The sequence below is a fragment of the Acipenser ruthenus genome, chromosome 4, assembly GCF_902713425.1.
Source record: "Acipenser ruthenus chromosome 4, fAciRut3.2 maternal haplotype, whole genome shotgun sequence".
Taxonomy (NCBI): Eukaryota; Metazoa; Chordata; class Actinopteri; order Acipenseriformes; family Acipenseridae; genus Acipenser; species Acipenser ruthenus.
This window is the reverse complement of record NC_081192.1, coordinates 38262349-38275753: the sequence shown is the minus strand read 5'-3', so window position 1 is coordinate 38275753 and position 13405 is coordinate 38262349. Positions and strand designations below refer to the sequence as shown.

The 13405-nt window shown below is 34.1% G+C and overlaps 2 protein-coding genes and 1 long non-coding RNA gene across 5 annotated transcripts in view; 2 read left to right on the top strand and 1 right to left on the bottom strand.

Annotated features, from left to right (window-relative positions):
- LOC131736866 (uncharacterized) overlaps positions 1–13405 on the top strand; it is a 97702-nt gene that overhangs the window by 2850 nt on the left and 81447 nt on the right. The window lies entirely within an intron of this gene.
- LOC131736865 (uncharacterized) lies at positions 43–4036 on the top strand. Its single transcript, XM_059022344.1, has 3 exons — positions 43–1086; positions 1418–1602; positions 2678–4036. The coding sequence occupies exons 2-3, from the start codon at positions 1418–1420 to the stop codon at positions 3462–3464; spliced, it is 972 nt and encodes a 323-aa protein (XP_058878327.1). The 5' UTR covers positions 43–1086; the 3' UTR covers positions 3465–4036.
- LOC131736864 (uncharacterized) lies at positions 5585–13090 on the bottom strand. 2 transcript variants are annotated; one of them, XM_059022343.1, is made up of 10 exons: positions 12697–13090; positions 12029–12160; positions 11559–11830; positions 10240–10326; positions 9838–9927; positions 9634–9717; positions 9210–9287; positions 8776–8854; positions 7342–7393; positions 5585–6926 (listed from the first exon to the last, which is right to left on the bottom strand). In XM_059022343.1, the coding sequence occupies exons 1-8, from the start codon at positions 12878–12880 to the stop codon at positions 8786–8788; spliced, it is 996 nt and encodes a 331-aa protein (XP_058878326.1). In that variant the 5' UTR covers positions 12881–13090; the 3' UTR covers positions 5585–6926; positions 7342–7393; positions 8776–8785. The 2 variants fall into 2 exon arrangements, 1 of the variants encoding a protein (XP_058878326.1); XR_009328459.1 differs by lacking the exon at positions 11559–11830.

The window sequence follows — 13405 nt, the reverse complement described above, 5'->3', positions numbered from 1 at the left end:
TCTTCAAATGAACAGGAAGCTATTTCAAGATATCTCAAAATGACTTCCTGTGAAAATGCTGTATGTTTTCAATGGACTTCCTGTCCATTTAAAGATATCTTCAAATGAACAGGAAGTTATTTAGAGATATCTCAAAATGATTTAGAGATATCTCGAAATGAACAGGAAGCTATTTGAAGATATCTTCAAATGATTTGCAGATATCTTTAAATGAACAGGACGTTATTTAAAGATATCTTCAAATGATTTAGAGATATCTTTAAATGAACAGGACGTTATTTGAAGATATCTTTAAATAATATGTGGATTTGGCTAGCATGGTGCGCCAAACTGTCATTTAGAGATATCTCTAAACCATTTCAAGATATCTCGAAATAACTTCCTGTTTAAAAGTAAACCAGGAGAAATATTTTATTCACTCAGTTAAGGAGTACAGTGGGGGCAAAGGCGCTATGGCTCATCCTGAAGCTGTACTAACAACTCTTGGAGCAATTAAAAATACACTCAGCACACTTGAAAGACATTTTCAAGACGGTTCTATTGAAATTGATAACAGTTATAGACTGTTTCAAAATGCAAAAACAAACTTTGATAGAATCAGTATGGAAATTCCAGAAAACGTTAGAGTGGAAATATCAAACTGTTTTCATGAATTAATGCCGGTGTTCGAAAACGAAGGAATTTCTGACACCCAGTCAAGCATAAATACCGGTGGTGATTTCGTGGTTCAGCGGAGGAGAGAAGGTAAGTTAATGTCTCTATTCTCTTTGGGAACTACAGTCATTTTAATACACACGTGGATTGGTTATTGTCGCATTTAATTTTTTATTTATTTATTTATTTTTAATACAGGTCAGTTTGGTTTGCCAAGGATTTCTGTTTCGAGACACCAGCTCCAGATTTTCGTTTCTCGAGGATACACAGGAAAGAGGATTGCTGAACATTTAGGATGCTCGGTGTCATACATTTATAAGCGCTTAAGCGGAGGGTCTGTCACCAAGAGACAAATACAGCAACATCACAGACAGCGAACTCGATACTGAAGTAAAGTCACTTCATTCCCAGTATCCAAATGCAGGGGCCGAGGTTAGTTATTGTATTTACAGCTTTGAAATTGGTGTTTATTCTTTAATGGTTGAGGGTCTGTGCCCGCTTTCACTACGAACGTTTACGTTAAAAAAAAAAAAAAAGATTTGAAAATGTGGGTTTGTATCTGATTTGTTCAAAATATAATTATAATTTGGAACGGATACCTGTTTATGGATACCTGCGCATACAAACAATGCTAATATTATAATGTCCTGGATGTATTACAGCAGTTTATTCCAATAATATAATAGTAACATTTTTGAGTCATAACAACTGTGTCATAAAAGTAAGCATAATAAAACAAATTGATGTTTGCTTTCCTCTATAGATGATGAATGGATATCTTAGAGCTAAGGGGATATTTGTTCAGCGACAGAGAATACGCAAGTCTCTAAACAGCATCGATCCAGTAAGCAGTGCTGGACGAAGGGCCCAAGTCATTAACAGAAGATCTTACCACGTCCCATCACCAAACAGCATGTGGCATATGGACGGTCATATGAAGCTGATAAGGTGAGTCTACTTTGTGTGTGTGTTAAATATATAATTAGCGTGCACAGGGGTAGGGGTCAGGGTTCGTAGGTGACGCAATCAAAGACATAAGCCCGATATCAACTTGACATCAACTCGAGTTCTGGGAGAAATCAGTATACTCGAGTTGTCTGTCCATGGTAACGAGGTTAATATTTTATTTTACCCAATTATCTGATCTGAAATCACATATGTTAAAGATATTTGTTTGGCTGCTCATGTCTATTGACCACGAAAAAAAAATTATATCACTTTATTACATTTTATTCTTTATGTATTTAATATACATGCATTCATTTTGAGTACATGTTTGTCCCAATTTGGCACAATGGCTTGTATGCATTTAGTCTGAAGCAAAACTATCCAATTTTCTCAAATTAAACTGCCATATTTGTTCCTGGAAGGAAAGTAATAGATTTGTATTTGTTTGTAATAGATTAGGCTCTCATGATGAATCTTACCCTCATTCTTCAGGTGATCGTACTGAAAGGTCAGAATCTTCATAATTAACTGGGTCATTGTTTTGAGAAGAGGTCATATAATTAAATTGTGACAAAGTGAGGATCGTAATTTTCACTTGTACCAACTGGAGGGCAGATTCTTCATGAAATCCTTCATGAAATCCATAGATTGTCATTCCAAAGGGCAAATAAGTAACTGAAATCAGGTGTAACAAAATGTGGCTACTGCACAGTTTTTATATGTAAACAATGTGACTATTTTTAGTTATAACCCTTTAAAAATTAACACAAACGATATTGTTGTTCTGTCAGCATTGTAGTAGGTGCCAGATATCCATTTTCCTGGATATTCTTGAAAATGAAACAGAACCTATATGTGCCAGTCCTGGTAGATAGGTGAATACTGCCTAATTAAAATAAACTTGAGAACTCTGCATTTCACCCCATATAGAGGCACAATATAATCTGAATATTTAACCTTTATTGGTGTTAAAATGCTCTGACTGCTATTGGTGAAAAAAATATGTATTGTTCACAATACGCATATCTCATTACTGTAAAAATAACTTTTTTAAAATGTTTACTTTTGATTGTAGGTGGGGATTTGTTATCCATGGTGCCATAGATGGTTTTTCTCGCCTTGTTCCATATTTGCATTGTGCCACAGACAATAGCTCAAGCACAGTTCTACAGGCTTTCTCCAAAGCAGTGGCAGAATATGGGTTACCGTCTCGCATGAGGTCAGACCATGGTGGAGAAAACATACAGGTAGCCTTGCTTATGAACATCTTGAGAGGGCTCCAGCGTGGCAGCCACATAACTGGAGTATCTGTTCATAACCAGAGAATAGAAAGACTTTGGAAAGATGTGTTCCTACAAGTTGTAGAGCCCTTGTACAAGGAATTCTATGATTTAGAAGATCTTAGTATATTAGAGGCAGATAATGATGTTCACAAAGCATGCTTGCAGTTGGTGTACCTTCCAGAAATTAATAAAAGATTACAATTATTCAGACAAGGATGGAATAAACATAAAATCCGAACAGAAAGGAACAGAACACCTGAACAAATTTGGTCAGATGGATTGGCTGCAACACTTGCAAGCTCTGCTGAATCAGGGGCAAACATTTTGGATGGTAAACAATTTGAAGAACATTTAATATTACATTTACAAAGAGCTGGAGTCCAAACAACAGATATTTTTAGTATGACAGAAACTGAAGAGCATTCCAATCCACTTAATTTAACTACTCAGCAGCTTAATACCCTTAAAGAGGAAATCCAACTTGAAGGAGACTTTAGAGATAAATATGCACGTTGCATTCACAAAACACTAGAGTTTATGTTTTCTAACGATACCTCCAATGCATCTCCAAATTATTAAATTAAATTATTAATTGAAACAAATAATAAAACCATCCTATTTGTTTTAATATGATCATTCTGGAACTTAAGTTTTCAAGACACAGCACAGCAAAATGTTGTACTTTTTAACCAATTCAGGAAGCTTGTTTTCCATGATTGTCTAGGTGCGGTCGGAGCAAATGAAGTTGTTTTATGATTTGGTCATGAATTACACCTAGCATAAGGGTGTCTAGAAACTGCAAGTGGACATAGACCTGTGTGGTTTTGTAAGCTGGAGGGTACACTAGCTGTGGGAAATTACGGCTTAAAGTCTTTATAACTACCAAGCAACATTCTACTTTTACCTACATATCTTAATTCCACTTAATCACTATTGTTCTAGAAAAAAAAGTAATACTTTTGAGGAACTGATCCTGCATTTATTTATTTATTGTACACAAAGAGATGATTGGTGGTCATAGTTACCTGTGGTAAAAACTTTCATATAATTTGTCCAGTCCAATATGAAAGCAGGACACATTGTATTTATAACATCAAACTGTATTTAAATGCTTCTGTTCTGATTGTAATATTTTACCATTAAAGATATGACTGAAGACTATAACAATGTTATCATTCAAAAACATGTTTATTTATTTGTGTGTCTTTTTTAACATGAACACCCTTAATGTCTGTTTGAAAGTTAAGACAGCATTATTTTCATAAATATGAAATGTTTACAACATCATTTTGGTACAAAAGTTAAACAGCAAGTATGTGAATTTGGCAATTAACTTCTTATCCAGTCAGGAAAAAAATAAAACTCACACATTTTCTTTCTTCACTTGAGGAAATAAAGGTTACATACAATGTTTAATCCCCAAAGAGGTCATTTTATACAAACAATTTGACGTCATATTTTCAAAATAAACTTTTTTGTAAGAAAACACACTTGAGATGTAGAAAGAAAATGCCTTACACAACAAAGGGCATTTGCTCAAACAACTTGACACCATCAGTATGATAAACCATGAGCGGCAAGGTTCCATTCCATTGAAAATGTATGGTTTTAATTGGCACATCGTAAGCTCAGACAGTAAAATGCAACAGAATAAAAACAGTGTTATTTCAATGAAATGGCTGAACAGCCCTGTAACTTTAAAGTAGGTGATAAGACAATGCAATCAAACATTTGGAAGGCAGATTTATCATATTTTCCACCATCACAGGACTTGGTGAGTTAAGTTTTACACCTTAAACTTAACGTGATTATTTCTTAGACTCAGATGAGAGGAACATCACAAGTCCCGTTTAGTAGTAGATTTTTTCTTTATTGAACATTGTGTATTGTAATTGTGTAATCGCATGACAAGTTACACGTGTTTGACAACTGTTTTGTGTGTATATATATATATATATATATATATATATATATATATATATATTAGCTCAAAGAGCCAGCTGCCAGATACACACATACATACATTATATATATATACACATACATACATACACACATATATATACATACATACATACATATATATACACACACACACACACGACTGCGGTGAAACCAGAGTAAGGGTGGTTATGTAAAAAGTCGGTTAAATGAATCCTGTTTTAAATATCATTATACACAGTTGTAACAATTACTATATTCACATAATTATTGTTTTGAGATTGGGCTTTTATTAGGGAGCTCCCCTAAATCACTTGAGAAGATAGATACAGGGTATTAATGCTTGTGACAGGGTAGACGTCTGTCATGTGGATGCGTGCATCTGCTGCTGAGTGACAGGCAGGAGATCGAGACGGAGTTGATATGCCCCGCAGGCGAACAGGTTTTATTTGCACATCAACACACTGAACAGCTCACGTGACACTACCAGCAATGGTAGCGCACGGAGCACATACCACGAAAGTGTAGAAAAACTTTGGTAGGATCTACAATCTCTGAACTAATCCTCTCTGTTCAATAACAAACTAAAGTTACTGAAGAGCTTGATCATAGCGGATAAACGACAGATTACTGTGTGTGTGTGTGTGTGTCTATATATATATATATAAATATATATATATATATATATATATATATATATATATATATATATATATATATATATATATATATATATATATATATATGCTCAATAAAAAGCCTATGTCATAAAAGTAATTGGAATGGATTAAAAGGGAATTGGAACAGAAAACTATAAATTTTATCTCAACTGATTGCTGACCCTCCATTTTTTACAGGCTTTACGCTGTGGTGTTCCTGGGAAGTCATGCTATCAAGGCTTTACAAATCATTATGAAAGAAGCAGGCTTAAGTAGTTGGGCATTTACAAGTAAAATATATATTTTTTTATATAAAAACATCCCTTGTCAAATGATTCTTCACATCACTTGACTTCAGATATAGCTGCTGTGATTCTAACCACTACCTTAAAGCATTGTCATTATAAATGCATTCTCTGAATTTAGAATGGATTTCATTTCTCGTTTGAAGTCCTGTACTGAAGCATAGCTTACTGGTATTTCTAGTGTATTGCTACAAGTGTGTGCAATAGGTCTCCTCAGGCTACCACAAAGTCTATTAAATACTATTGTAATGCCATCATTTGGCAGTAATGGGGATCCTGTAACAAAATGCAGAAATTTGGACATTTCATCCTGATCCACTGACTTGATGAAGTCACGTAAATAGTAATAAGCAACTTCTTCTTCAGGTTTCAGGTCTTTTTCAGAAGTTGTTATACACTGCAACACACGGTCTGCAGTAGGCATCTCCTGCCAGTACAGGTACGAAATTAAGTCTGTATCTAACTGTGACCAAAATGCTCTCATATGAGACTCTGGAATAGCCTGCCTTATAAAGCAATTCAAGAACATTGGTTTTATTACCAGTTCATTTTGTGCTACAAGAACCAGTTGCTCTCTAAAATCTTTAGCTGAAGGAACTGTGTGCATGCCATTCACAGAATAAAAGGTCAGCAAGTCAGATTTTTCAGAAATGCTTAGTTTTTCAAAACTATTCAAAGCCTTTTGCAGCAAGGTTCGTTCAGGTACTGTTACATGGAGCATAAAGTCATCCAACAGTGTTCTACTATCAATCATAGAGGTATTAAACACAACAGATAGCAGTGTTGATCTACAAAATCTGGGTGGCACGCAATGATTAAGCTGACACATATGTGACAAAACGTTACCAACAACAGAAAAAATGTCCTGCGCTTTGGCATATTGATTTACTGGTATACATGGGACAAGAGCATCCTCACCTTTAAACCACTGAATGAAAGCACTGTTCCAAAAAGAAGAAAAAAGATCTTTTGTTAACCCACCAAAGTCATCTCCCTCTTCCCCAATAAAGTTAACATGTAAACGTTTATTGATGATACTTTGATTACTGTAAATTCTTTGTACATCTTCTAAACAGTGTGTCTTTTAACTTCAACTGTAACTTCTTCTTCCAATAACACATCTAGATCAGAGAAAGCTGTGTAAGGTAGAAACACAAATGTTACATTACAGTAAGTTGTACCTTTCATTCCTCAACTTTCATATTTTGCAGAAATATGCTGAATGTTATTAAAATATCCACTATCATGGCATCTCAATTGTGAGAGACACCGTGTTTCTTGAAGAGATCACTATAGTGAACATGAAATACACACCCAAGAGCCTCTTACGATGTATGGATTATCACCCAGTGCAGTCTCTACCTCACCGAGGGTTTTGTTCTTTCTTTTTTTTTTAAATTACGTGCAGTTTCATAAACTAAAGTTTAATACGGTAATATAACATAATTTTTAGTCAAAAAAGGTCAGTTTGGCAGTGTTCCTAAACTGCAATTTTAGAGTTGCCGAATAATGAGTTCTAACTGAGTTAAAAAAAATAAAATAAATACATACCTCTTTCAAGCTCCTGCTCCTTTTCTCCCAAAAGAGACTGGTGGAGCTGAACCTTATGGGAGAGAAATATTAGAGAAAATATCTAATATGTAACATTGCAGAAAATACTGAAATTAAAACCTCTCATTAAAATACCTTAACCATTCTTTTCATCCAATCAATTTCTTTGAATTCAATATACTGTATGTATTAGCATGGAAGACAATCCAGCAATAATGGAGAGGTTTAAAGTTCTGGCAACACAATTATTAACCTGGGAAACAACAAAAGCTTATACCATAACAGTAACAACATAAAAAACTTCAAATGTAATATACTTGAGCAAAGCTATTTCAAAATGAATTATCTTATGAGTGCGCTGAAAATTATTACATAGTTTAAACAAAGACTAAGCTAAATATAATATTTTGCATGAAAACATTAATCAATAACTTATGAACACCGAATTATAAAATACATTTTTCAAAAACTAAAAACACTCAGGCCGTAACAAACATTTTGTTTCTTGCCTTCCAAGCAATAGCAGAAAGGTTTGTAACTTTTCTGTAGATTTTCAAAACATTAAAACAGCACTTTCTAATTAAAAACATGTTGGCACCACAAACCTTTACTGGCAGGACAGGAAGATGCTCTCCAATGACATTGGTAACATGACCTGTGATTGGCCACCTTAGGTTGAAGTCCTATTGCTCTGCTGAAACTACAGATGCAGAGGAGTTGCTGTTAATGTGCTATTAGTCTGTCCTCCATTTTCAAACTACAGATGCAAGAGAGTTGTTGTGGATCTGTTTTTAGGTAAGTAAAATTATTGCTATCACACTCTTCATTCAGTATTTTACTGAAATATTATTTTCCAAACAGAATAATCTTGAAAGACTTTGAAATGCATTTTTTATTAAGCTTTCTTTTTGAAATTGCAGACAAACTAATGTAGTTAGATGTGTAGTTCTAAGAATACATCCTTTGAACTTCAAGTAAAAATACTACTACTGTAATAATAATAATAATAATAATAATAATAATAATAATAATAATAATAATAATAATAATATTTGCATTAAGCATTCCAAAATGTAGATAAAATGATTCCTGTTAAACAAAGACCACCACATCTAGCTACAACACATTAGCTGTCTGCAATTTTTTTAAAAAAGAGGCTTAATAAAAAAAAGATATATGCTTTTCAGTCTTTAAAGATTTTCATGCTTGGAAAAGAATATTTTAGTAAAATACTGAATGAAGCGTATGATAGCAATTATTTTCCTTACCTAAAAAACAGTACATCCACAGCAGCTCTCTTGTATCTGTAGTTTCAACTTAGGTTGATCAATCAGAGGTCAGGTTACAAGTCATTGGAGTGCTTCTTCCTGTTCTCCCAGGGAGGAGTCCAGCCAGGAAAGGGTCTTTGTATCTTTGTTCCAGCAGTACACTTACTGTTGGTGTGTCAGCATTTACATGAGAAAGGTAGTGGTGGAGGCGTTGATGGATGAGTAGTCCATTCTGATAATTGAAACTAGTTATAAAAATATATATAAAAGAGTATAATTAGAATAAAAGACTGAGTGCTTGAAGTATGCCAAATTATATATATATATATATATATATATATATATATATATATATATATATATATATATATATATATAATCAATTACAGGATTTTGCAGCTACATAAAAAACAGCTTGTCTACAGTATTGCAATTTTCTAAGAATTCTGGAGGATGACATCATGATGACTGCAGAGTACAATGTTCATTCCAAGAAGTTCTAAGGTGTTATTAAAAATGACTTCACTTTATTGTTTGCACTGGTTCCATAGTCATCGCATAGTGAATCTATTCATCAATAGTAAGTGAATAACCTGATACCTGTGATTGGCCAGCTGCAATCAGTTCATTTTCGAAGCTATCAGCCTGAAATAGTTGCTCAATGTCCAGAATCTCAGTCTATATAAACAGAAATGCATTCTTTGTGTAAAAATAGTATTTGAACTACCTCTCCTTAAAATGAAAATGTCTACAGGTATCTGTTTGCCCCTAAGAGAAATGTTTTTTGGCAGCTCATTTCAGATGGAACATCCAGCACCAAAGTAACTGGTTTTGCAAAGACCTGGTGAACATATAAAAATCAGATCATGTTTTGGGGCAATACATCACTGCTGATCTGGTTTAAAACAATAACTGCATTTAAAGCCCACCAAACTGACCAGACAAGGGCTTTACAAACACTAATATATTACATAAATAAGCACAATAGACCAATTAAGCAATATAAGCAATATAGTTATCCTACTTCAGCTGCCCTTTGTGGGATGTTTTCTGATGTTTCATTTTCTAGAAGATCAGCCATTGCATTGGTAGCATGTTGTTGCATAACCTAAAAAACGGAATCATTACTTTTTCCAGTAAATGAACACAAATTAGAAACACATTGTGTAACAAGACTCCTTTAATGTGTATGGACTCCTAAGTGAAGGAACAAAAACTATGACTGTACCTCATTTTCTCTTTGGTGGTAGTCTTCTACAATGGGATTTTCTGAAGTCCTTGTACCAATATTTCCATTTGACAATTCTTGTATATGCACCTGGAAAAAATAGCAATGAACACTACTAAATATTCACCAATTTAAGTACATGACAACCTTTTGGCAGAGCTAAAAGCCAATTCTGCTCAATGAATGTAAAGTTAACATAAGACTGTACTGATCATTAATGTCATACTGCACCCACAAGATGAACTGGTTCCTACACCTTAGCATTGGGCATACAATAGTAGCACATTCTTTATTGAGCAGTTGTATGATACAATGGCCTGTGGTTTCATAGTACAAATATAAATAAGATAATTATTTATGAAGCTATCCAGTCATTTGTTCTTCTGTAGAGGTCATATCTACCTGCTCCTGAACTTGCAATTGGGTCACTGATGCATTGCTTCCTGCTGTTACTTGACGGCTTTCATTTAACATCCTTCCTTCTGTTCTCTGAATAATACAAACAAAAATCCATAGCTAATGAGGAAAACTCATGCAATTTCCTATTTGTACTCTTGTATGTTTGTATTGATTGACATAGATTTGTTTTAAACCTTAGGATAAATGTTGTGTGTGTCTGTGGTGCAAATATAGGGTTGGCAGGGAAGGGGTTAAAATCCATAATACATGTGAGAATGTGGCTGGAGCCTTAATTGAATGATTAATGGTTAATTAGGCTCCAGCCACATGTTATATAAGGAAGTGAGATCCTTTGTTTGGGGAAAGGTGTTTAGGTGTGTTTGAGGTGGTATTGTGTGGCACTTGGTCAGGGATGGGAATGCCGTCTGACTTCAGAATAGCTTTGTTTAACCTTTTATTTTGGCACTTGTGCTTGTTTATTTTCTTACTGACACTTCTTTGTGTTAATAAATGTGTGCACCGGTGCTTTAAACTGCAGCTTCCTGGGCTCCGAGTCTCCTTATTGATGCTATCCTGCTACAGTGAGCAATAAGAACTCTTACTTGAGAGGTTTAATGGGGATTTACAGCAGGTTACAATTCACATTTATTGAGACATAAAACAAACACATAACTGAACACACATCATGAGATAAAGAACAAAGTTAAATACAATTTGCAAGTGTGTTTCTTAAATAATGCAATAATACATTATTTTAAAAAGCATGTGTTTTAATGCCCTGATTTAAACTTTGTGTTTATGGCAACCAGCCGAGAAGTGACATATATTAGAATTAAGAAAATATATTGCAATTAAAACTAGTTCTATCAAAGTATAACTATTTACTAACAGACCACTGTAATAGACTGATCAAATACACTGGCATTTAGTTTTATTTACATTTGCAAAATTGGTAGGAATCACATATGTAGTGAATTTAAACTAGGCGAATCTCTGTATAATGAATTGCACTGCAGTATAAATCTTTATAGCTTCTTAAGAAAACATCCTCAGTTTTTGTAAAGTAGTTAAATTGATAAATATAATCTCAATCAATCCTGAAATTCTAGGTGATGCAGAAACTTTTGGCTATAGCTGTACATTTAAATTAAGCAGAGATTTCGGATATGTATGTATGTAGGCATATGTATGTCTGTCTCTTTGTCTATATATATATATGCACACTATTTAAGCTTCTATTATTGTATTTTGATTTAATCTAAAAAAAAACTCGATCCATCTGTAGTAAAGATCCATCTGTCATAAAGAATAAACTGACCTACCTCAATTGGCAATGGTATATCACGATTAGGAACTATAAAAATCTTTCCTTTTCCTATCTTGGTTTGTAGGTCAGCTGCAGACGTTATGTTTAGCTTACTAAGACGCCGACCCTTCTCTGCCTTTGCAAAGGTAAAGCCAGTTAGATGCAAAGGAACGTCAGGAAAACTATCTTGCACAAAATTCTCTAACTGTCTTAAACTCCAGCTTCGCTGAACAGTAGATTTTGAACCATATCTTTCATTGGTAGCAGGTTGTTCACATTTAGGAACTCCTACAGCAACATAAACAATGGAGAAACAATCAGTGGTTTGATTAAAATATATAAATTTTATTGTGTAACATAACATTTGCAAATAAAATGCATGGTTTTAATCTTTACGCTTTTTCTTTTTTTTTTTTTTTAAATAGTAAAAAATAAAATGCACATTAAACACTGGAAGGGTTATCATTAGGAGAATACGTAACCTACCTAATCCATTTCTTGTCAGTCTTGATAGTTCAGACGGTGGTGGTACAAATTCTTCATTGTTCTTTTGCAGTAAGAAAAAATGAGTCTTCCATAAATGTCCCCTTTGCCGTCCTTTTTTTCTGCCTGTCTTTCCTACATTAGTTTCCAATTTCCAAGAAAGAAAGAAAGAAAGAAAGAAAGAAAGAAAGAATGAAAGAAACAGCTAAAAGTACAGAAGGCATAAAAATCAGGGATAAGAATTCTAACTTCAGATAGTCAACATTGAATATTATTCTAGAAGTAATGGAGAGCAGAAAAAAGGTTCACACAAAATCAAAGTTGATACGAAATAAAAGAAAATTACCTTATTAACATTAAAAATACTTTTAAATAACTAACATAAATTACTTAGCACCATTCTAAATATGAGGACATCTGTGTTGCTTTATAGTAACAAGGTAGCAGCAGAAAAGGAATAAAAGCAGTGTCTTTAGATATTCTATCCCTTTTTTCTGTCAAATATTAAATGATGTATGACACTGTAAAAAAGAAAATGAAAACGTACTTAAATGATCATTAACATTAAGATTAATAATAAAAAAGGCTATTATGGCCTACATTTAGAAAAATAACTGGCTGGCGTAAAGCAGGTTGGTAATATAACATATTTTCTTTATGTTTTATGTTACCTGTCCTTTGTGATGAGTCCACAGATCTACTTCTAAACAAGGCCCTTGTTTCACTGACAAAAGAGGCTGCATCAAAATCATCTATATCGTCAGTTGTATGAGACCTCAATTCAGATTCCGCTTGGCGAACTGATGACAGGGCGCGGGTTAAAACCCCGTGTACCTGCTCTCTTTCACCTGTCATGAGGCAGACCTCTGTAATCAAATAATGCTGTGAATATTTACAAAGGGTTATATAAAGTTACATAATAAACACCCACAAAAGAACGTAGTGCTCTGAATAACCACACACATTACTGTATCATTCACAGTACATATATTTTAATTATATATCTGTTAATGATTAGTAGCCTATAAGTGAAATGCTGATAGATTGAAAACAGTCACAGTATCGGAAAAGAAGCACGGAGCCGGGGAGGGACATGAAAAGAAAATATGTCTTGCGGCGTTGCGCATGACCTGTTGCCCGAATATCAAAAGCGTCTTCCCACTGTGCGAAACTCGCTACCTGTTTTAACCTGTTTTTGTTTCCATAAGAAAATCAAAAACTTTTTTGATGCTTTCCGACAGCTGGACACGAGTGCAATTTACATAAAGGTCGCATAATTACTATGCATTGTGTAAATGTGAAACCTATATGTTGTCCTATATGTTGTTAATGACCCCTCACCCCCAACAACAGTCGGAAAAGCTTCCAGATCGCAACGAA